At 41.4% G+C, this 24,716-nt stretch overlaps 1 protein-coding gene and 1 long non-coding RNA gene across 4 annotated transcripts; both read left to right on the plus strand.

Moving 5' to 3' along the window:
* The first annotated feature begins 394 nt into the window (after positions 1–394).
* Positions 395–10,866, plus strand: ssr1 (signal sequence receptor, alpha). 2 transcript variants are annotated; one of them, XM_044176087.1, is made up of 10 exons: positions 395–867; positions 3,330–3,463; positions 4,101–4,197; positions 4,398–4,501; positions 4,650–4,808; positions 5,643–5,719; positions 5,847–5,925; positions 6,605–6,698; positions 7,698–7,712; positions 8,665–10,866. In XM_044176087.1, the coding sequence occupies exons 1-10, from the start codon at positions 798–800 to the stop codon at positions 8,730–8,732; spliced, it is 897 nt and encodes a 298-aa protein (XP_044032022.1). In that variant the 5' UTR covers positions 395–797; the 3' UTR covers positions 8,733–10,866. The 2 variants fall into 2 exon arrangements, with proteins under 2 accessions (XP_044032022.1, XP_044032023.1); XM_044176088.1 differs by lacking the exon at positions 7,698–7,712 and having other exon boundaries at positions 407–867.
* A 2,415-nt stretch (positions 10,867–13,281) lies between these two features.
* LOC122866444 lies at positions 13,282–24,531 on the plus strand. Of its 2 annotated transcripts, none has more exons than XR_006375706.1 (5): positions 13,282–13,890; positions 16,389–16,505; positions 17,056–17,163; positions 21,995–22,063; positions 22,145–24,531. It is a non-coding gene; the product is annotated as an uncharacterized LOC122866444 (long non-coding RNA). The 2 variants fall into 2 exon arrangements; XR_006375707.1 differs by lacking the exon at positions 13,282–13,890 and adding an exon at positions 15,554–15,578.
* Positions 24,532–24,716: the final 185 nt, after the last annotated feature.

The raw sequence follows: 24,716 nt of genomic DNA on the forward strand, positions 1-24,716 counted from the left end.
ACTATGACATTTACTTGAATTAATTACGGACATTTAAGAGCCATAATGAAAATAAATTAAAATGAAATTAATATAATGTGCTGTTGCCCAGCAGGTGTGGTTTACTTTTAAACCTAATATAGAAAACATGGCCTGTTTTATTGTGTTTACAAACACATACAGATGTAGATAAACCTCTAAAAGCATCAGAAATAGTTTGAATAGCTGGTATTATTTGTGTTTTAATCTAATAAAAGATTAGTTGGTTCCAGTCCTTTATTTTGAAATTTGGTGCAGGAACTCCCCTTGGGTTCACACCTGAAACAGAGACTGTGTCTTTCTTACGTGATATTTATCCGTTTTAGAGTAAAGGGGGAAGTTTAAATGATACCTTTTTGGGGAAGGTTTGTCATTTGAGCAGCAGTCATGAAATAACGTTTATTTTTTATTCAGCTTTTCTGGCCAGCCTGCAGTTCCGGTGTTGTGTCGAAATGTGTTTCCCTATCGATTTGTGTTTCCCCCTAATTTAACCTGTCCGACATTAGCCTTTAGCCTAGCGAGACATCTTCTAAAATGCTTAACCTCAACCTAATCTTACCCTAGCCCCAGCTAGCTAGCTCCACGACGCCTAACGTCAACCGCGGAGGGCAGCGCTAGGGAGACATAATTCGAGGGGTGAACAATCTTCGCCGCAACACCTACTGGTCAGTGTCGTTTGCGCATGCGTCGCATTAATTCTAGCGGAAGCGGCACGGCGGCGCTCACAGCTTGGCTGCTTGACTAACACTGAATGAGAGCGCACTGATTTCGACTTCAAAATGATGAAATTTCTACCTAAACTGCTGCTGCTAGTGTTGCTAGCTTTCCCGGCGACTATCCTCATCAAAGGTATGTCTGTGATATGGCTGTTCACCGTGGCGAGGAAAAAGGGACAGTGTTTAATTAGCTACTAAGCTTTAACATGCTAGTGTTAGCTGCTGAGCTAACTAGCTGCTGTGAAAAAAAAGGGGAAGGCCGTTCTCCATTTGACATGTGCTAGCTGAAAGTAATAGTGGATATAAAAATGCTTCTTAACTCTTTCAGGTATTTCTGAACCATTTGTCTGTAGCGTCTCTTTCTCTGAATGTTTAATTGTCAACATATGTGAGCCACAGTTTGCTACATGCGCGCAGTTTATCCGCCTGCTTAGACTGACGTGTCCTTACTGTCTGCCTATTAGCTGTTAGCCGGGAAGCTAAGTGGCTCTGTTAACGTGCTAAATGTCACTCAAAAGCTTCCTGGAAACATAACAAGCTAAACTAATTTTAATGAAGTCCAAACTCTTAAGTAACTACACATAATATCGACAGTCATTATCACACACGTATAACAGTTGCATTAAATTGGCTAATGTCACATGTTGTTAGGCTAACATAGCTGTAGCCTCACTGGCTGTTATTTTAAACGGCCACTAACTTCATGTAAGTATCATTTCAACAGCCAAGCATTTTAAATTTGAATTAAGCCAGTTTTATTAAGTGGTAAAAGGGTGGGGGGATTATTTATAAATCTGCAGTTGTTGAGGATACAGTGTGAATGGCTGAACAGGGCAGTAAAGCAGATCTGATTAACTGTAATATTCTGCTTATATATATATGCTTTCTCATTAAAAAGTTGCTGCAGATGTTGCCTGAACAAGTATTTTTCAAACCTACGTGACTGAAAAGTTTATACAGAAACAACATATATTGGAGCCACAGCAAAATGTGTATAAAATCACGCACAAGGCTTCTACTATTTATTTATTTATTGATGTAATTGTGCAATAGGAGTGGGCAATATGGATGAAACGCTCTTATCATGGTATATGTAATTATATACATTTATATTTTTTATGCAAGATCGCTTTGTACTATGATATATTACATTTCACAGAAAATCGATTTTGAATTTGTTGATGGATGAAATAACCATCAGGGATGTCAGTATTTTGCTAATGCAGTAAATGCAATACCTGATAAATCAAGGCACTTCCTCACATCGATGCAGAAGTCCTAAAAAAAAAATCAAATATGACCATAAAGAGTTTCTGTTCACTGATGTGCAACATTGCCCACAACAATCTAATACACCCAGATGTGTTAAAGAGATAGCTACCACAATAAAAAACAATGTGGGAAAATCTGATGTTTGATATATATTGTCATTTCACCCAACTCTAAATGGGAGCGTATATGAAAACTCATATTTGGAGCGACCCATCGTCTTGTATTTTGTGTTGGATACTGACCTGGACAAGCTTTTTTCAAACGTTTATCGCTTCATGTTATTTCAAATGTAGCGTTCAAGTTTCCAAAGATGTCATTTACGCTCAGTTTCCAGTTTATTTAGTACACCTAGCTGAAACTAATGCAGCGGCCCTGCCCACCTTCGTCAAGTTGTTCAGTTTGTAACTGTATTAGAGACGCGTTGTTTTCGATTATATGGTCAGTTTGGAGGCTGCTGTTGAATGTTGCTTTTTACTGTTTCTAATATTTAGTCTACCCTCATCAATATAAAAGAATAAAACATCAAATGCCGTTCAACCTTGGCTTCACGAAGGTAGTAGGGTTTATAGTAGGGCTGTTGTATTTGACTGGATTTGTTTTACCTAGGTGTACCAAATACTCTGGCACCTGAGAGTATGTCAGGCTAAATTTTGCCAAAATGTGTAAAACAAGACAAAACAGGAGTTTTCTAATTGACGTAACAGTGCTACAATAAAATGGTCACATTTTGATTTTATACATCATGGCGTGGACAGAACCTCCATCCCATAAAATGTGAATTTGGGTGCAGCACCTCTCATTGTATAAAACGATGTAAGTAAGATGGGTTGAAGGTGTGGGTGATGGGCGTCGAGATAACTGGCAGCTCTCCGTGTATGTGCAGTTTGACCTGAAGCCCAAGATGAAGAAATATCTGTACTCTTCTCCATCCTCCTCCCTCATAAGTGGGGATGAAGGAGGAGGCGAATGATGCTGAAAGGCTGCAATCAGTATCCATTTCACGTCTTTGTCCCTTTCAGTCAAATCTGTAGTCCCACCCAAACACCCTTTTTCATGTGGAAACAAGTTGAACCACAGAAGGAAGTTACAGTCTTACGGCCATTTTTTTTTGTGACCATTTCATCGCCTTGCTCAGTGGTTATTGTTTGGGTTACCGGATTTTTCCAGCTGCTGCTCGGTGGCAAAAAGGTTAAAGAGCTCTCCGACAAACTGTTTCTAAGGAGTCTTTCCCTTTTTCACTGTGTGCCATCTAACTGACGACATTGAAGCTCATTTCAAGAACGCTTGTGTTTTAACGACGTTCCTCGTTTCCCGCTCCATCAGGGCCGGAGGTGGGCGCCCAGGACCTGACTGAGGATGAGGAGGCTGAGGCTGTGGATGAAGACGTCGTGGACGATGTGACGGCAGAGGACGAGGACGATGAGGTGGAAGTGGAAGACGACGAGAATGTGGAACTGGTGAGTGATCACATCAGGGTTAAAAATATCGCTAAATAATCAATACAGCAGTATACTGTGATACTTTGTCTTTCAACACATTATTGATACCTTGTTACACTGGGACGCAGTATTGCAGTTTGATTAAGCACGTGGATTGTGGAGTTAACGGGGCAGTTTTCCATTTTTTCCATTAGTCAACAGACAGAGTTAATCGACAGCTTTTTGTTGAAGCAGAAATTCCAAACATTCGCTCATTCCAGCTTGAATAATGTGACAATTTTGTGCTTTTTTATATGATTTTAAATTAAATATATTTGTTTTTGAACTGCCAGACAAAACAAGACATTTTAAGACGTCATCTTGAACTCGGGGAGATAATTGCGACGGGTGTTTTTCACTCTTTTCTGGTATTTTATAAACTAAACAATAAACCAAAAACATCTCAACAGATAAATCGATAACGAAAATAATCGTTACCCTTTTTTCTTTTCTTATTCACGTCTGTTTTTAGTGGAGTTAAAAGCAACTGAAAGAAAATCTGAATGAGTAGGATATACCTGATGAGTGTTAGTTAACCTGTATATTCTTATATACAGCCCTCAGATGAGGCTCGTATTGATACTTATAGAAATTAAACGTGTGTGTGTGTGTCTAGACGGAAGAAAAAGAAGATGAAGAGGAAGAAGCGTTGGTTGGAGAGGTGAAGGCTTCCCCCAACGCTGACACCACCATCCTGTTCGTCAAAGGAGAAGGTAACTTTCTCTAAAGTTTTCTGCCCTCTGTGGCAGCTCAGGACTGGATAAAGAGTAGATGGCAGTAAAAAAAAAAAAAGAAAAAGACAGTGTTTTAAGACATGTAGGTAATTTTCTAAACGTAAGTGTCATTTCTGCAGTGTGTCTCTTCTCTCTTGGGCAGCGAAAACTGTTTGATCCACATTCTTGTTTCTCTCCAGACTTCCCTGCCAACAACATCGTCAAGTTCCTGCTCGGCTTCACCAACAAGGGGTCCGAGAACTTCATTGTGGAGTCTCTGGACGCCTCTTTCCGTTACCCACAGGTACGAAAACGCACAGTACAGTTCCCTCCCACAGCACAAGAACAAGCTTCTCGGGGTCGAGTGCTACAAATAAGATGATGAATGAGCTCTAACCAGCGAAGCATTTCCGTGCAGCTCTTTCTAACTTGGTTCTGTTGGTCCCCGTTAGGATTACCAGTTCTACATCCAGAACTTCACCGCTCTCCAGCTCGGCACTGTGGTTCCTTCCGGCAGACAGGCCACCTTTGAGTACTCCTTCATCCCCGCAGAACCAATGGGAGGGCGGCCATTCGGACTCGTCATCAACCTCAACTACAAGGACAGCAGTGTAAGGAGAGGAGGAGTCTCCAGATAAGGGCTGAAAACAACTCCTCTATCGAGTTAGAGTTAAAAATTCACATGCTGTCGTCGTCTTCACGGCCTGAAATGTCTGTTGTCAGTGCCCAGACCTTCATCGGGTAAAATTCATATATGGTGACCTGACGAAGGTCTGAGGACTGACAGTGTGCAGGAATCTGTTTGTTTTTAATAGTCAGCACTTTTTGATTCTACACAACTGTCGAATAGACTTCCTGGCGTGATTGTTACCCTTTTAGGCAAAGTTTTTGTACTCCTGCTTGTGCTTAAAGAACGTTTGAAGAACTTTGGCTTCTATTTATTAAATAAAAAAAGGGGATTTGTAGAAAACATGTTTGTATTCCTCAAAGTAAGATGTCAAAAAACAATGATACCCAGTCCTAATTTTGTGTGATCGCCTGTATTGTTGCACACAATAAGAGTTGGAGGCAAAAGACTTCTGGCTTCTTAAAATTGTTACTAACATAGAAATACGTCTGCGAAGGAGGACAACCAACGTTATACACTTAATGTCCAGGTTTCCTTTTTTATTCTGCCTGTTAAACTCGTCGGTTTCTGTACATTTGATCAGATGTGTTTGTTTGTCAAAGACGACGATAAGGAGGACAGAGTTCAAGTGATTACAGAAGAAAGAGTTATCTGTTTTGTTTTTCTTTCTTCAACAACTGCTGGCAGCTGACCTCTGACCTTTCTCCACTATCTTTCTTTTCTCTTTTTCTCCTCTTTCCCTTATTATTCCCTTTCTCTCTGTTGTTGCTTTTGCTCTTTCTCTTAACGACCTTTTTCTTGTTCTTCCTCTCTGTAGGGAAACATTTTCCAGGATGCAGTGTTCAACCAGACGGTCACCATCACTGAGCGAGAGGATGGACTAGATGGAGAGACGTGAGTGTATTTAACTTTTACTTTACTCTGCTTGTCTGCTTATTTATTTCTGTGGTACATTGATTTATTTTTTTCTTCTTCCGTTCTTCTCCCTCTTGAATCTTCATTCGTTCTTCTTCTCTCCCAGGATCTTCATGTACGTCTTCCTGTCAGGCCTCGGGCTGCTGGTCGTCGTAGGCCTTCACCAGCTGATGGAGTCCAGAAAGGTACAGATATTAAAAAAACAAACAAACAAACGCTGAAGTATTAGTATCTGGGAAAACAAATCGCAGTACTCAAAAATCCCAGTCAGACTTGAACATGTTTAGAACAGTGAGCCAGTTGTTTTTAAATCTGTTGGTTAATCGAGAGAAAAATGCTACACATTTACTGCTTCCACCTTTTAAATCTTGGGAATGTGCTGATTTTTTATTTATCTGCAAACTGAAAATCTTTTGAGTTGGACTGTCGGTCAGACAAAACAAGACATATGAAGGCGTCACCTTGAGCTCTGAGAACTGTTGTGGCATTTTTTCACTATTTTTGACATTTTATAGACTAAATTATTAAACATTTAAACACAAATAATTGATAGATGCATCTGTAATTAAAATAAGCATTAGTTGCAACCCTAAAAATAAGGTTCTAGTCAGAAACTGAGTTTGTGATGAGGAAACTCGACGTCTGTTAGTCACACTCAGTAGGTGATCGAAAGGCTGTTCAAACTACGACAAAGATGGCAGCGAAGACTGATTTACCAATGGATATACTACTGTTGAAATGTACTTTACACTGAGTTTGTAACAGCAGGTAAACATGGAGGACGTGTTGAATTTGCATCAGCAGCAACACTGAGTGTACATGGCAGGTTTCTTACACTGTGTGTGTGTGTGTGTGTCTTTACAGAGGAGGCGTCCAGCTCCAAAGGTGGAAATGGGAACTTCCAGCCACAATGACGTCGACCTGAGCTGGATCCCTCAGGAGACACTCAACCAGATCAGTACGTATGCGTCCCATCCTGCTCTCACACACGTCCCGTGAACTCGTCAGCTCGAGTACCAGCTTCTGTTTTCTGCACCTTCGTTCCTTACAAACCACACCCAGACTAGATGCTCCACCTCTGTGCAATGTTAGCTTTAGCTTTCATGCAGCTGTTGGTTTCAGTTCACTATGAAACTAAACGTTCAGAGACTTTAAACCTGCGGAAGACAGTCAAGTCAAAATGTCTTAACAGGTTAGATGGACCGTTTTTGAATCTACTGAATTGTCTTTATTGGATACGCTGGTATTGAATGCCTGCTCAGATTCTGAGCCTTGTTGACTTATTTAGATCAGATATTTATGGAGCCCAAAGTCCTGAAAGATGAAATAAATCCTGATCAATCAGGAAACTTTTACTAAGTTCAGACAATATTCCATTTAGGAAAAGTACTTCCATTTTAAAGTGAAGCATTGAGACGTTTGGCATATTTTGCAAATGCAAAAAGAGGTTTGAGTATGTTTTTATAATCACAAACAAAACTGTCAGAAAATTTAAAACAAACGATATGAAAGTTCATTGAATTAAAAAGGCTTTAAAATCAGTGTTGACATACAGTGGGGAAGTTGTTGTTAAAAAAAAAAACTACAGGCTGCTTTAAAAAAGTTTCAATGATTGTCAATAAAGTGGTAGAGCACAAAAGAACATCTTGTATAGAGCTTTTACCAAAAAAGGTGACAAAATATTTCACAGAATGACGACAAAACTACTTTAATGATTTAATGAAGAAAGAAACTCGTTCCTCCTGAGAATAACGAGAGGTCAGCCCAAACACTGAAACCTTCACATGATGTTTCTTTCCTCACAGAATCAGCTGATGTGTTTGTGCAGGTGTGTCTGTGCTCTTCCTTCTTCACCTGTTTCTGAATGAACTTTAACCTCCACTGTGCATGAGGATCACTCACGCTTCTCTCTTTCTCTCTCTGCCTTCCTCGCTGTCATGTTTACCTGCGTCTTCAGTGCAGAGTCGCAGAGGTGAGGTCTGCTTTATGTCGTGTGTGTGTGTTTGCGCCAGCATAAATGCAGTGCTGATGTTGGACTGAGTGTGAAATCTTTTACTTTTGTTAAATTAGCTCCCTCCCCATAATGGTGCAGATGCTCTGATCTATTAAAGTGTTTTGACAGGTAAACAAAACACAGTTTCCCTCCCATCCCACTGAATTTATTATTATTATTATTATTATTATTAATCCATGTTGATTAAAATGAAGTTATTCGTGTGGGTTTGGAGACATGAAATCTGTCCAGTAATGACTGGATATGTTAAGTATTTTGGCTTAAAGAAAAGCTTCAGTTTGAGAATCGGAGCATCTCTACCTCAAATGACTAAAGTTTTAAAACAGTAGCAGTAAATATTTAGTTTTAACATTTGCCCCACAGGTGATTTCTCTAATTTAGAGTTCGTCTCAGGACTGTTTGTATATAGAGACTTATGACTTCTCCTCTTTAAGTTTTGCTGCGTCTGTGATTTATGTGTCTGTCTTATGGCCCGGTCGCACCAGAAAGTGGCTCCGTAAAATCATCTGCATGTGTTCATGTGCAACATTTGGTTGTAGAAGCTTGGTAAAGTAGTGACAGGGCGAGTTGGTGAACTAATGTAGCTGACGAGCTAACAGCTAACACGCTGCCAGCCGGGAATTTAGTTCTAAACTAACTCAGACGGCTGAAGCCTCATTTAACGTACAGATACACTTTGGAGTCCATGAACAGGAGAAATGATTATAGCAAGAAAAACCTGTTTGAAAGCTCATATAGGCACGTGACTTCGTTTTAACACAGACTTGAAAAATTGTCAACCTACCATTTTTAACCAAATTCCAAGAAAATAAAACTGAAGGTGACTTTGGCTTCACCTCAGTGGTCGGAGGTGTTTTTGTTTGTTAAAATCCATCAGTCGCACTCAGTGTTTCTCCTCCTCCTCCTCCAGACAAAGCGTCTCCCAGAAGATCTCCTCGCAAAAGGAGCCAGAAACGCTCGGCTGGCTCAGATGAGTGACGGGCGCCCGGCACCACGGCGACACAACTTCACCCACCCGTCTGCGCAGGAGGAAGAGGAGGGCCGTGAGCGCACTCTGCCCTCTCTGAGAAACTTTAACCAGTGCCAAGCACAGCTATGGCTGGCTCTCTACTTTCAGCTTAAAAACTGTTGAACACAAAACACACACACACACACACACACACACACGCACTCACACACACTCTGTTTAGTTTAACGATGACAGTTTTCTGAAGCTGTCGCAGGAGGGAGAGAAGTGAAACGCATCATCCTGAAACAGGTGTTTGGTTTAAAAGCCACGCGAGGACATTTTTCTCTAAAGGTTGTTGGTTTTCTTTAAGATACTATTTGTTTGTTGACGCCTTAGTAAGATAACTGCTGATGTGATCATTGTGAGACAGTTTTGATTGTTTTGTTGTTGTTTTTTTTTACCTCTCTCTCTGGTGTAGGGCTGAAACGAACAGTGGCTTAATCAATTCAACCGGCAAAATTAATCAGCAACAATTTTGTTAGTCGATTTTAAAAGTCAAAGAATAATGCCCTGGTTCCAACCTCACGAATGTCAAGATTTAGCTTTTATTTGTCTCATACGTTGGTGAACTGAATTTCTTTGGCTTTATAATTGTTGTTCAGACAAAATAAGCAATCTGAAGACGTCGTCTGGCTCTTGGAACTTGTGATGGACATTTTTCGCTATTTTCTATGTTTTAGACCAAATGATTAATCAACAAGTGTTTTGCAGATTTCTTGATAATGAAAGTAGTTGTTAGTTGCAGCCCTACTCTGGTGTGTAATGGAGCCACGGTAACGGTAACAAATGCAGTTTTTTGTTTTGGATTTATTTTGTTTTCAATGCAGTTTTTGAGTTTGTAGATTCTCTGCGCCGTCTCTGCTTTCTTGCTTTTCCTTCGCTCATGTCACCGCACAGATCCTGAGGAGAGTCTGATCCTGGCGTCGGCTGTCACGCGTTCGCACACTACTGACGCTCCTCCTCAAAAAGGCTGCAAGGACTCCGAGCCGTCCTCCTGTTCAAATGTAGCCGAGTCGAGGCCTCCTGCAGACTTTTTGAGCCGGTTGTGAAAGTACACAATCCTTCAGACGGCATGAGGGAACTCATATTTCATAGTGTTGATTTTTAAATTTGGATGTGACACAGGCAGCCAAAATAAAGTGTCAAAAACAAGAAACGTGAAGGAGCTGCAAGAACGTATACATGGTAACAATCACTGTGTAGTTTTCTGGGCTGTGACGATGGTTTCTGAAAATGTTTTGATCCAACATCGTTACTGATTCACTGCGAGGCTTCAGCTGACCTCCGAGCTTTGTAGTCTAACGCTGCCTTCAGACACACAATAGGTTTGGCGTTAAAGTGGTTTAAGTCACCCTAAATTCACAGGTTCAGCTTGAGGGGCCTCATCATGTGGACACACCCGCTGTCAGCGAACAGGCCGTGTTATCATGAACAAGCTCAACAGTTTGGTTTCTCTACTTTAAATTCACATCTCCAAACCCTCGACGTGTGCCTGTTTTCTACTACTACTCGTTCTGGCTTCACTCCTCACGCAGCTTTTTTTTTTTTTTTCAAAATCAGAAAATAACTCACCAAACAGTGAATTTGAGTCTTTTTGTTTTCTTTGGATTGTAAAAATGTGTAACTGGCTGAAGCACTGGTGTAAATACTAGCTGATGGATGATGACCTGAGAGCAAAATTACCAAGCTAATTTATTTGAGTGACAGATTGGGTTTAAACCGAAGGGAGGGGGGGTGTGCACTGTTTTTTTTATTTTACCACTAGGGGGCGACACTGACTCGCTCTGCAGGCCTTGGGCTTTATAGTTCCTGTGCTGCAGAGTGGTGGCATTTAAAGCGTCGTGGTTCTGTCAGTAACTGACCTCAGTGTTTGGACGGGAACTCTTGGTTTCTGTCGTGTCCTTAAATTTACTGCAGACAAACAGCAGGAGGTCCAAACATTAACACCCAGCTGAGGCTTGTTGGTACTCGAACATCCACAGAACCGGGCTGATGTTTAGGTCTGTTTTTTTCTAAGATGATGGGGCTGTCATTCATAGATAAAAGCTTATACTTTTATTTGCTTTTAAATGTGCAGGAAATAAACTTTGATGATTTGCTGTAGGCCCGCTGCCGACTCCTTTTTTTTTTTTCAAAAAAATTGATCATTTAAAATGATAATTTCACTGGGACTCGATGTTCCTACAGGTGTATTATGAATAGTTAATATTCGCTGTAGAAAGAGATCAAACGAAGCATCATAGCTGCAACTAGGGCTAAAACGGTTAGTAGGAAGATTAATCTAACTTTTTTTGATAAATAATTGTTTCAGTCACTTCTCAAGCAAAAATGCTAAACATTCAAACATGACTTCTTCTCAAAGGTGATATTCTGCTTTTCTTTGCTCTATTTGATATATATTTAATATATTCGGGTTTTTTAACTGTTGGTCAAACAAGGAATTTGAAGACTTCACTTTGGACTCTGGAAAACTATAATGGGCATTTTTCATTAATTGAGGTCATGATTGTCATATGGAGCAATAAAGAAAATAATAGTGGCAACAAGTTATTATTATTATCGTGGATCTTTAAAAACTTTTGGTGTGTTAAGAAAATTTCAAAAACAGGCTACAAAGCACTTTATAAAATAGATAAGAGTAAAATAAAAAGTACAATTAAACAAATGCAGTAAAAGTACTGAATCAAAACGATTTAAGAAAATGCAACTCTGAATAATGTGTGTTTAGGAGGCATTTAAACATTTCAAATCCTCTCGTTGACTTATGCAACATGTGACAGTGTTTCGGTTTTAAGGCTCATAAGAAAAAAAAAAAAAAAAGGTTGAGCAGCACTGATCTGAAAGGATGATCTTCAGTCTGTTCTGGACTTTGCCTTCAAGACAAATTAATTTGGAAACGCTGCCTTCATGTCAGGCTGAAAACATTCACATTCAACGTGTTTCAAGAAGAAAATTACTGCTTTAAATAGTCGAGCGTCTCTCTTTCATCCCTCAAGTCCTTTCTTGGAAGTCAAGAGACTTCCTGGCTCAACAAAGGTTCAAATGAATGAAATAAATACTGTAAATGTAAACAACAAACAAGCAGGTTTTTTTATTATCTTCAGGTTCAGGAAGATGCTTATTTCTGGATTTTTCTCAAATGTTACACCTGATGTAAGCAGCATATTAAAGGTGTCTTGTTTCCACAGTGTGACGTCGTGTTATATCCAGTTCCACAAGCTTCAGGTTTTTCATGCTGTCGTATTGTTTCGCTGACTAAACGTTTCCCGGCTTGTTTGCCCCGATTGACCTTTAGAGCACTTTCTGTTCTCATCTGATCTTAGTGACAGCAGCTCCGAATGCATGAGAGATATGCAAGTATGTTGTGCAAGATAAACAACGTGTTCCAAGTTTACAGATTGAAGAACATGTCACTGAATAGTTGTGACTCGAAGGTCTGATAGACGCCAGGTTAATCCAGTTTAATGCATTTTACCCTGCACATGCACAGTGTCATCTTAGCTGAAAAGAAACGGTTATCACTTCAAGCATACGAAAGGGTTTAGAAGTTGTAACTAGTAAATTAATTCATGTTAATAAATCATTTATTTCTGCTTTATAGATTGGTAATAAGCAAACAAATTAGTGCAACTTTTGAGTTGTAATAAATCCATTTTTCTGGTGTAAATCCTCCTCCAGCATAACTTTGTTCATCTTTTGATCTCTTTGAAGGAATAGTTCAGCACTTTGGGAAATGTGCTTCTTTCCTTACTTGCTAAGAATGAGATGAGAAAATCACTCTCATGTCTGTGTGTTAAGTACGGAACTGGAGACAGGCGGCCGTTAGCTTAGCATAAAGACAGGAAGCAGGGGGAAACGGCTAGCCTGGCTCTGTTCAAAGTTCAAAAATACACCTTCCAGCACCTCTGAAGCTCACTGCTGAACATGCTGTGTCTTGTTTGTTTAATGTGTACACAAACAGAAATGTAATAAGAGTCTACAGCCACGCTAGCAGCTCTGTGAGGCTGCACTCAGGCAGGGCGATGCTTTGAGCTAAATGCTAACATCATCATGCTAACATGCTCACAATGACAATACAAACATGCTGATGTTTAGCAGGTATATTGTTTACTATGTTCACCATCTTAATTTAGCGTGTTAGCATGCTAATATTTTCTAATTATAGCAGTAAACACAAAGTGCAGCCGAGGCTGATGGGAATGTCATCGGTTCTGCAGGTTTTTGGTCATAAACCGAAATATTGGACAAATTAAAACTTTGACCTGATGATGGTTATGGGTCATTCATCCTGAGGGAAACATGAATGTCCGAACCAAATTCATCCAGTTTTTTTTTTTTTTTTTTAACATTTTACTCAAAACCACAAATGTCAACCTCATGGTGGCGCTAAATTATTAAACAAACAAGATATAATGTGCTGATAGGTGTATTTTTGAACTGAACTTTGGACAGACCCAGGCTAGCTGTTTCCCCTTACTTCCTGTCTTTATGCTAAGCTAGGCTAACCATGTTCTGACTCTGTTTTCCCAAAAAATGTCAAACAGTTCCTTTAATTGATCAGGAAGCCAGTTTGACTTTCTGGTAAACAGACGCAGAACATCTGAACCAAACTTTATCATCAACTTTGTTTGTTGGCTAATTGTTATTAACATTTACTGCAGACTGCAGGAGCACACAGGCCTTTATGAATGACCTACTAACATTTATAACTGCGGACATTATGGCTCATTAGAAAGTGATTCATCCACTGTTATTATAAAAAGATTCTCTCACTTTATGACGGGCAAACGGGTCTGCGGTTATAAATGTATAAATGTCATTAATAAAGGTTTGTGGGCTCATGAAGCCTGCCATTGTTCATGTTAATAAGCTTTTATTTAATGGGTTTTGATCCACATGTTCAGCAGCTGTCGTCCTGTTGAATTTAAGATTTGTCACAACCTGGCAACCCAGAAATTGTTCTAACAATTGCGTTTAATAAGGAGGAGACTTGGCTTTTCTCCAATCAGACTGAAATTCTTCCCTCTGCAGGAGAAGAACCAGTTTTTTTCCATTCGAGCTGTAAAGAACGAAATACCGAGGACACGACAGTCTGATTTCGCTGTGCGATGACGGAGGAAGCAGAGGGTGAGTGTGGAAACCAGTGCTGTTCTGTGTGTTTGTTTAGATGAGAGAAAGATCACAAGTGTGTCTTTTGAAGTAAATGCTTGTTGTTAAGACGGCACCAAGGCTGGATTACCAGCCAGGCGACCAAAAACCACCCCGAGGGCCCCAGCAGCCCCAGATTCACTGCATGTCTGCTGGTTTTTGAAAATGTAATTAATTGCACATTTCTAAAGGAATCTGAATCACTAAAGTACAATATCAACTTCGGCTTGTCCTGCAGTATTAGATCAGCAACCCCGTCTGCTAGAAATTACATTTATATGTGCTCTTCCAGTTCTGTGTTGAGGGAAACGTAATTGCTCGCTGGTTTACATCAAGTGGAAATGTTTGTTCTACATTATTGTGGATGGTTGGAGAGGATGGAGGGCACACACAGTCCTGTCGCCAGAGGAAACCTACTAGATGGGCATTTGTTTCTGTTGTGTTTTAAGGCTTAAAAGTTCAAAAAATGCATTAATCAGCGATGTTTCCATTTTATTTCAATGATACTGTTTGACACAATTCACACATAAATTGATTAATTAATTTAATTCATTTTGTGAGAAGCTGCTGCACCTGTTGCATCATGGTCCTTGGGCAAGTTTTATTATATTTTTTTGATGTGATTTTCTTTCTAAACTAATTCATGCATGCGATGCGTTTGCAATACAGCCAGTAAAACTATCATCACAGCATCACAGGAGTTCACTTCCTACAAGTGGATATCGTATCGCAAACATTGTAGGCAAATCAAATTAAATACAACACTTTATCAGTGAACATCAGTGACACGTTGCAAAAACAAACATAGTAATGAAACAAAGAACGAAAACACACGTGAATGTACAGCACATAACTACAGTACACAGTGCAGCGTTACAGTAAGGCCGTCCTAAAAACGAGCCATTAAATGTGTTTAAAAGTTGACAGGGATGTCTGCAGTTAAAGTGCTGAGTTTGGGGGCCTGACCCCCCTCTGGTTGTTCAGCTGATTAGAGGATCTAAGACCACGATCAGGCTCATAGGGCGTTAACAGATCCGAGTTGTGCCTTAAATGTAAGTAATACAAATTTAAAATCAATTCTGTAAAGTGTAGGAAGTCAATGTAATGAAGATAGGACAGGTGTGACGTGGCCTCTTTTTTTTTTTATTCCCATTAAAAACCAGCTGAAGGCATTAAAACGTCCCCTAAAAGCCTGGAGACTCAGATTTGGCATGTTGTGTTCAGTGAACAACAAACTGCTTCCTCCAGTTTCAACCTGAGCGAGTCTTTAAAAGGGATAAACAATCTGTCCTCGGCTCCGTGTAATATGAAACTTCCTTGAATCCTTTGTGAGTTAATCTCACTGCACTTGGTTAATGTGTTGCAATGGGGAGTGTTTATATGACGACACCCTGCCAGAGGAAATAAATGTCCTCTGACTTTATATTTAGATGGTGGAGGCCAAAGTTCGAAGTACAGCAGTGAACAAGAGTAACAACAAATGTCTCCGAAGCTCCGGAGACGTTTCTATCTGCAGTGTGTGTTAAACCAATTGTTTTTAAAGAGGGATCGATCTACATGCAGCTACTCTCAACTCGAACCTCTGAATCATCAACTACAGAGAAAAAGGCTGTTTTTGAAAACTTGGCATTGATTACTGATCCGTATTTGGAGGCAAAGGCAAACAGGTAATGACGTTTTCTCTCCTGGAACAAAGGCTTAAATAAAAGATTTAAAAAAAAAGACAAAAATAACACATGACGTCACCTCAGAGTCTTTAAAAAGTAGTTTTAGTGGCTGTTTTATTTTCGACATTAGCACAGAGCCACATTTTGACAGTCAAGAGTACTGATAAATACACCAAACTAGGTCACTGAAAGTGCTCATAAAGCAGCTAGTAGGCAGTTTTTGTACAAAGATTCACGTTATTTTCTCAGAGGAGAAACACCACGCACTGACTGTTACTCGTTTGCTTTGTATTTGCCTGAAAATTGCACAAATTAAGTGCAATAACAGGCGGTTTGACTTGGTGCCAAACCCGTGTCTGTGACGTTCACTGCTGTGTGAGATTACTGTGCTGTAGAGCTGCTGGCTGGTTGTCATTATATAAATCAATATAAAGTGACATGCATCTAATGTGCTGCAATGAGCCAATACAAATACATATTTCGACACTTTTTTAAAATCCGTTTCTCGCAAGTCCTCCTCCTTTATGGACGTGCAATACTGAGTTGTTTTAAATATCGGCACAAATTTGAGGTACTTGTTCTTTACTTCCATTTTCTGGTTTCAGATTTTAGTTGCTTTGCGGTTTAAGATTTTACACACAAAACATACGATGATCTCATAAACTATGATGCCTTGTTATAGATTCAACTACCCAACATTAAGATGCTGCTTACACATGAATGCATCAGAAATAATAATCCAGTAACATGATATATAATAGTAAAACGACTTCTTTCACCGCTGGTTTGTTTGTGTTGTGTCTCATTCAGGTGGTTTGTTGGTGCGAGACTCAAAATGAGGCTCTTTGATGACTCTGAGGACGAGCAGACAGCAGAGTCTGCAGCCTCCTGCTGCTCCGGAGGCAGCCGTCACCTCCGGCCTGCAGAGTGAGATTCATTATTTACACTTTACATCTACACGGGGGGGCTCGTTTTTCAAAACCTAAGTCAGCTACAGAGATTGTGCACCTAAACATTTAATTTTAATCTTTTCTTTTGATTAACAACCTGTGTGAGGCCTGATTTTAATGTGCAGTTCATGCAGTGTTAATGCATTAGGTCACCTGTTAACTTAAAGCAAATCTGCAATTGACTTCAGGTTATTTGTTTGAAGTGTGCTGCTTCATTCAGTCAGTATTGTGCCATGTTCTGTATATTATATCTTTAATGTGACACTATATCACTTATGAATGGAGAAACAGCTCATTCTTCCTCTTACAAATAAAAAGTTAAACCCTTAAGCGATGAACGCTCCCTGGATCAGTTCAGTACGCTCGGGAGTGTTGCTGCTGCAGCCGTACTTGGTCTGGGATGACCAGTAGCTTATGGTGGTATGACTGACACGACTGAGTCACTACCCTGACTTTACGACTCTTCTCTGTTACACTATATTTCACTTTGTCAGAAAAAGTTCTGGTTACTTTAAACTGTCTTTCAGTGATGACAAACAGATCAGCAGAGTGGAGTTTCCAACAGCCATCTATCTGCTGATGAAACAGAATCAATCAGAGCTGATCGATTTCAACTTGGAACCTTCAGTCGCAAAGTAAGAGGATCGAGATCATTCAAATGCTGTGTTAAATATAAAGCTAGAGTAAGGAGGCGATTAGCTTAGCTTAGCGTAAAGACTGGAAGCAGGGGGAAACAGCTAGCCAAGAGTTACAACAACAACAGCAACAGTTTATCCATCCGCACAGCGTCTCCGCTGTTGTTCACCAAGAAAAACCCAAAGTTTTGAAAATGGCAGTTTGCCATATGTTACAGGAGGTTATGCTCGGGCTATTTCTTGTCTGGGAGCAGTAACAAAGTACATAACCCCCATGAAAACCTCAACAAATGAGATTTAACGTGTTAATTAGTCTGCCAGCATTTACTCAACTACTGTACTTACTGTAAGTGCAGTTTTAACATACTGGTACTTTACTTGAGTATTTCTATTTTATGATACTTAATACTTCTACTTCACTATGTTCCACAGTATAATACTTTTTATTTCACTACATTTACATGTATGAGACAGTTATAGTTACTTTACAAAATTAAGTTTTTAAGTACAAAACATATAATCGTTATGAAATATGACGCATTGTTAAAGATAAATTGAACAGTTTCTAACATCGTTAAAATGAGCTCTTTCTCGACCAGCTACAACATTAAAATTCTGTGTACATATAAATGCATCAGCAAAAAATACTAAATTAATATAATATATTACAATATAACACTGATAGCGCCCAAAAAGTACTTTTAAAGTACGCAACACTTTAAGTACATTTTGCTGATAATGCTCCTGTACTCTATACAAATAAAAAATAAAGATAAAGATTTTGATTTCAGGACTTTTACTTGTTAAAGATAAATTGAACAGTTTCTAACATCGTTAAAATGAGCTCTTTCTCTACCAGCTACAACATTAAAATGCTGTGTACATATAAATGCATCAGCAAAAAATACTAAATTAATATAATATATTACAATATAACACTGATAGCGCCCAAAAAGTACTTTTAAAGTACGCAACACTTTAAGTACATTTTGCTGATAATGCTCCTGTACTCTATACAAATAAAAAATAAAGATAAAGATTTTGATTTCAGGACTTTTACTTGCCCCTCCTTGAACCGCCACCTTAACGTGGTGGAGGGGTTTGAGTACCCGAATGACCCTGGGAGCTATGTTGCCTGGGGCTGTATACCCCTGGTAGGGTCACCCATGGCAAACAGGTCCAGGGTGACGGGTCAGACCAAGAGCGGTTCAGAAGCCCCTTATGGATTACTTAAAATCAAGGCCAGTTACGTCGCCCGGATTGGCGCTACCGGGCCCCACCCTGGAGCCAGGCCTGGGGTGGGTGCCCGACGGCGAGCGCCTGGTGGCCGGGCCTTTCCCCCACGGGGCCCGGCCGGGCACAGCCCGAAGGAGCGACGTGGGGCCGTCCTCCCGTGGACCCACCACCCGCAGGAGGATCCGTGAAGGGGCGGTGCAGAGAGATCTGGGCGGCAGTCGAAGGCAGGGGCCGGCGACCAGATCTCCGGACACAGAAACTGGCTCTAGGGACATGGAATGTCACCGCTGGGGGGGAAGGAGCCTGAGCTTGTGCGGGAGGTTGAGCGTTACCGGCCAGATATAGTCGGCCTCGCCTCCACGCACAGCCTGGGCTCTGGAACCCGTCTCCTCGAGAGGGGCTGGACGCCCATTTCTCTGGCGTTGCCGGCGGGGGAGGCGGCGGGCTGGTGTGGGCCTGCTCATAGCCCCACAGCTCAGCCGCCACGTGTTGGAGTTTACCCCAGTGAACGAGAGGGTCGCGTCCCTCCGCCTCCGGGTGGGGACAGGTCTCTCACTGTTGTGGCGGCCTACGGGCCGAACAGCAGTGCAGAGTACCAGGCCTTCTTGGAGTCCCTGGGAGGGGTACTAGACAGTGCACCACCCGGGGACTCCGTTGTTCTACTGGGGACTTCAACGCCCACGTGGGCAAACGACAGTGACACCTGGAGAGGGGTAATCGGAAGGAACGGCCCCTGATCTGAACCCGAGCGGTGTTCAGTTGTTGGACTTCTGTGCTAGTTACAGTTTGTCCATAACTAACACCATGTTCAAGCACAAGGGTGTCCATCAGTGCACGTGGCACCAGGACACTTTAGGCCGGAGGTCGATGATCGACTTTGTTGTCGTATCATCTGATTCTCCGCCGCGTGTCTTGGACACTCGGGTGAAGAGAGGGGCGGAGCTGTCAACCGATCACCACCTGGTGGTGAGTTGGATCCGCTGGCGGGGAGGAAGCCGGACAGACTTGGCAGGCCCAAGCGTATCGTGAGGGTCTGCTGGGAACGTCTGGCGGAGCCCTCTGTCAGCAGGGTCTACAACTCACACCTCCGGGAGAGCTTCTCCCAGATCCCGGGGAGGTTGGGGACATTGAGTCCGAGAGTGGACCATGTTTTCCACCTCCATTGTCGATGCGGCGGCTCGTAGCTGTGGTCGCAAGGTTTCTGGTGCCTGTCGCGCGGCAATCCCGAACACGGTGGTGGACGCCGGAAGTATGGGATGCCGTCAGGCTGAAGAAGGAGTCCTATCGGGCCTTGTTGGCTCGTGGGACTCCCGAGGCAGCTGACAGGTACCGGCAGGCTAAGCGTGCTGCAGCAGCAGGTGCGGTCACAGAGGCAAAAACTCAGGACTGGGAGAGGTTCGGAGAGGCCATGGAGGAGGACTATCGGTCGGCCTCAAAGAAATTCTGGCAAACCGTCCGACGGCTCAGGAGGGGGAAGCAGTGCTTCACCAACACCTTGTACGGTGCGGGTGGAGAGCTGTTGACCTCGACTGGGGATGTTGTCGGACGGTGGAAGGAATACTTTGAGGATCTCCTCAATCCCGCTGTCACGTCTTCCGAAGAGGAAGCGGAGGCTGGGGACCGGAGGCGGACTCATCCATCACCCTGGCCGAAGTCACTGAGGTTGTTGGCAAGCTCCTTGGTGGCAAGGCTTCAGGGGTGGATGAGATCCGTCCTGAGTATCTTAAGTCTCTGGATGTTGTGGGACTGTCTTGGCTGACACGTCTCTGCAACATCGCGTGGCGGTCTGGGACAGTGCCTCTGGACTGGCAGACCGGGGTGGTGGTCCCTCTGTATAAGAAGGGGGACCGGAGGGTGTGTTCCAATCACAGAGGGATCACACTTCTCAGCCTCCCCGGTAAGGTCTATTCCAGGGTACTGGAGAGGAGAATTGGTCCGATAGTCGAACCTCGGATTCAGGAGGAGCAGAGTGGTTTTCGTCCCGGTCGTGGAACACTGGACCAGCTCTATACTCTCCATCGGGTGCTCGAGGGTTCATGGGAGTTTGCCCAACCAGTCCACATGTGCTTTGTGGATCTGGAGAAGGCATTCGACCGTGTGCCCCGGGGCGCTTTGTGGGGAGTGCTCTGGGAGTATGGGGTCCGGGGCCCTTTGCTAAGGGCTGTCCGGTCCCTGTATAACCGGAGCAGGAGCTGTGTTCGCATTGCCGGCAGTAAGTCAGACCTGTTCCCGGTACATGTTGGACTCCGCCAGGGCTGCCCTTTGTCACCGGTTCTGTTCATAATTTATATGGACAGAATTTCTAGGCGCAGTCAGGGGCCGGAGGGTGTCCGGTTTGGGAACCACAGGATCTCATCTCTGCTGTTTGCAGATGATGTCGTTCTGATGGCTTCTTCAAACCGGGACCTGCAGCATGCACTGGGACGGTTTGCAGCCGAGTGTGAAGCAGCTGGGATGAGAATCAGCTCTTCCAAATCTGAGGCCATGGTTCTTGACCGGAAAAAGGTGGTTTGCTCTCTTCGCGTGGGTGGGGAGTCCTTGCCCCAAGTGGAGGAGTTTAAGTATCTTGGGGTCTTGTTCACGAGTGAGGGACGGATGGAGCGTGAGATTGACAGGCGGATCGGTGCAGCGCCTGCAGTGATGCGGGCGCTGTATCGGACCGTTGTGGTAAAGAAGGAGCTGAGTCGAAAGACAAAGCTCTCGATTTATCGGTCAATCTACACGCCCTGCCCTCACCTATGGTCATGAGCTTTGGGTAGTGACCGAAAGGACAAGATCGCGGATACAAGCGGCCGAAATGGGCTTCCTCCGCCGAGTGGCTGGGCGCTCCCTTAGAGGGACTTTTACTTGCAGATTTCAGTGAAAGTAACAACACCACAGTGTAAAAATTCTCTGTTACAGGTAAAAGTCCTGCATTCAAACTTTTACCAGAGTGAAAGTACAAATGTATTAGCATCATTATGCAGAATGGCCCATTTCAGAACAAATATTATATTACTGGATTATAGTTATTGATGCATTAATGCGTTCATCACTTTAATGTTGCAGCTGGTGCAGGTGGAGCTCACATTAATTACTTTATACACTGCCAGGTAAATTGTGAATATCGCCCCGGGATCAATAAAGTCTTATCTTAACGTGTAATCATACACCATCATCATTTATTTGTTGATTATACTTTGTATTATTAATCTGATCAAATAAATGTAGCAGAGTAGAAGTATAAAGTAGCAGAATACCTCAAAATTGTACTTAAATACAGTACTTGAGTAAATGTACTTACATTCCACCGCTGTAAAGTTAAAGTATTTTTAAATGGTGGTGTTGCTATCTGAATTCCTAAATGTGTCATTTCAATATCCAATGTTCTTTTTAAGCTTCCTTTATCTTTTTAACATTTAATTATGAGCTAGTACAATACAATAATACTTTACTTTCTCTTTTGATTTTAATTCCGGGTAAAATTATCCTCCATAGTGAAAGCTGGAGCTCCCAGCGACACAATAAATCTGGAAGCTGAGTGTGATGAACTGGTAGATTGGTGTGTGTGTGTGAACGAGATATCACACGCGCTGAGCTTTAAATGTAATTTCAGACTTGTGTGCGTGAGGACGAGCAGTAAGGAATATCCTCCGACTTTCTAGAGTCCAGCCTGAACCTTACGGTAAGTTCGCCTCTCATTGTTCATATTACACCAGGCTGTGCTGTTCTTCAATCATACATGAATTATGGACATATTTTCCAGAGGTTATGATGCTGTCGGGAGGAATGAATCCTTGAAGAGTGGCCACTCGATGGGGAACTTCAAAGTGAGCTTCATTATTCCAGCCACGAGATGAGAAATCTCTTCTACGAGTCGGACAGCAGCACTCCCACCTGTAAATAATCTGCCTTCTGTGATAAAGGTTGCTCCAGTTCAGCGGCACAAAGCCGGTCATTTAAAGGCGTCGGGGGGAACCGAACTTCTGCAGCTCATTATTTTAGTTTTCACTTAGATATATGTGTGTTTTTGCACATGTTGCTACAGTTCCAGTTATGACACTCAAAACAGGGCAAAGCCAGAAAGGCAATTAAACATTAGTTTGTTAACCTTGGTAGAACTGGAGTTACATCCACATTACTTCTAGTTGCGTAAAGGCCCTGTGTGTAGAGGTTTTATGTGATTTTAACATAAATATTTTCTATCAAATCCGTTTTTGTTTGTGAAAAGAAATGAGACAATACTTAAAATTAGTACAGGGTGTTTCAGGTCCGGGAGGAAGCAGGCGTATCAGAGACTGTTCTCACGTAAAGAGCGTGTTTAAAAAGACCTTTAATTTACCTGTAAATGGTTTTTTATACATACTGTATATATATATATTACATATATGTTTTACATGCAAATACTCCACATTGGAGCTTTAAAATATCCTCACATTTACATCAATATATTCTTAAGTCCAGACCCCTTTAAAGTATTTTCCTGTCTCCTAGAAATCAAGTTTAAATAAAACTTATTTGCAACAGCAAATATGTTGAAGGAAATGTAATACTGTCAGAAATGTATTTGAATGAGGAAATGTTGTTAATCAACGTATCTGCAAAGGCGCAGAAATGTTGATACTTTCAGTATCAGAAAAATGTTCCGTGACAACGTGTTTAATTTGTTTTCCACCTGAAATATCTGATCTTGCAATACAACATCTGCCTGTGGTGACTACAACATTATTAAACTTTTTTATGGGTATGTTTAGGCAACTAAAGCACTAACTTTAGAGAAAGATCGTGGCTTTGGTTTGATACAGAAAAAGTCCGCAGTGACTCGACACGCAACTTGTTTATTAACAGATGAAACTGTGATTTTTGTTTCCTAAACCACACGCAAGACTCTGGATGCGAAAGTCCTGAAGTTTGCATGTCGGCCGTCCACCCCGACCACAGGCCTCCATCTCCGGTGCTGTTCAGAAATGCAGCTCTTCATTTACGCTGCTGAACATAATCCAGGCAGAGATGATGTTTTCCAGCAAAATATAAGTTATAAAAACAGAATTTCTAGGAGACAGGGATGCTTCCTCCAGACCACTTTAAATAATTCTTTAATTTTCTAATGCTTATCTTTGAATGTACTGTAACCTACTGGCCGGGTTTTCCAGTGTAGCTGCTTTGACGTTTGATGTTCTGCACCACTGCAGGATGTTATTGTTATTATCTGTTTATCCGTTGACGGATTCTCTTAGAAATTATAAATGGACGACATAGATTTTGTTATTTTGTCTCTTTTTATGTTCTTCATGGTGACACACATCAGTAATTTGTTAAAATTTAGCCTTACCATTAAGTATACCGTTATATTTAGAGATTGAATTATATTTCTATAGAGAACAACCATATCTACAACAGAATTGTCATACATTACTTTATATATATATTACAGTAAAAGAACTGGCATCTAAACATAGATTAAAGTCTGGGCTGCATCCAGTCATCAGAATCAAACGTTTCTGGGTTGAAAACCCAAATTTCCTGTTTTACTGTTTAATATATATTGTTGATTAAAGTTTTGTTAGTATATTAGTTTTTGAATCATAGTCGTGTCTATAGGCTGTTATATACCTGTATGAACATATTGTTTGTGTTTATGAGTCGACCACTCATCTGATCCCACTGACAGTTATTTGTTCTGGTTTTAGGAACATTGGTGAATATTTAAGAATCGGTCTTGAAGTGAGACGAGGGCTTTAATGAAGGATTTAGAAATACTGAGGTCATGATAGGGATTTGGATGAACAGTCAGGGTTCCCATGCATCCTGTAAAACCTGGAACACCTGGAAACTTCAGTGCTGATTTCTTGTCATGGAAAAGTCCTGGAAAATGATAATATTTACCAAAATGTTCCTGAAAACAAAAAAGTTGTCCTGAATAAGCTTTATAATGTACAATAAATACAATCAGGCTGTTACAGTTCCACGCCTTCTTCATGATTATATGAACGTTTTGTTGGTGGTGGTCCCAGTGGGATGGAAACTGTAACTGTGCGTCACAACCTTGTTCTGTTTTTATGACACGTTTTAAGTGTGTTTGTCTTTTAGGAAGTCTGTTTCACACAACTTCTGCCCTCTGCTGTGAGACAATAAAGTTTTTTTAAAATCTCATTTGAATCACGGTCACTTTGTCTACATGTAAAACGTAAAACATGTTTTTCAATACGAAGCAAAGCAGAGCTGAGAAGGAGTTTACAGCGTTAATAAAATCCATTAACGCCTAAATATTTGACTGAATAGCTGTGAATGTTTTGTTTTTTATGCAACATTGCCATCAAATGAGAAGACTATCTGGG

The sequence above is a fragment of the Siniperca chuatsi genome, linkage group LG19, assembly GCF_020085105.1.
Source record: "Siniperca chuatsi isolate FFG_IHB_CAS linkage group LG19, ASM2008510v1, whole genome shotgun sequence".
Lineage (NCBI taxonomy): Eukaryota > Metazoa > Chordata > Actinopteri > Centrarchiformes > Sinipercidae > Siniperca > Siniperca chuatsi.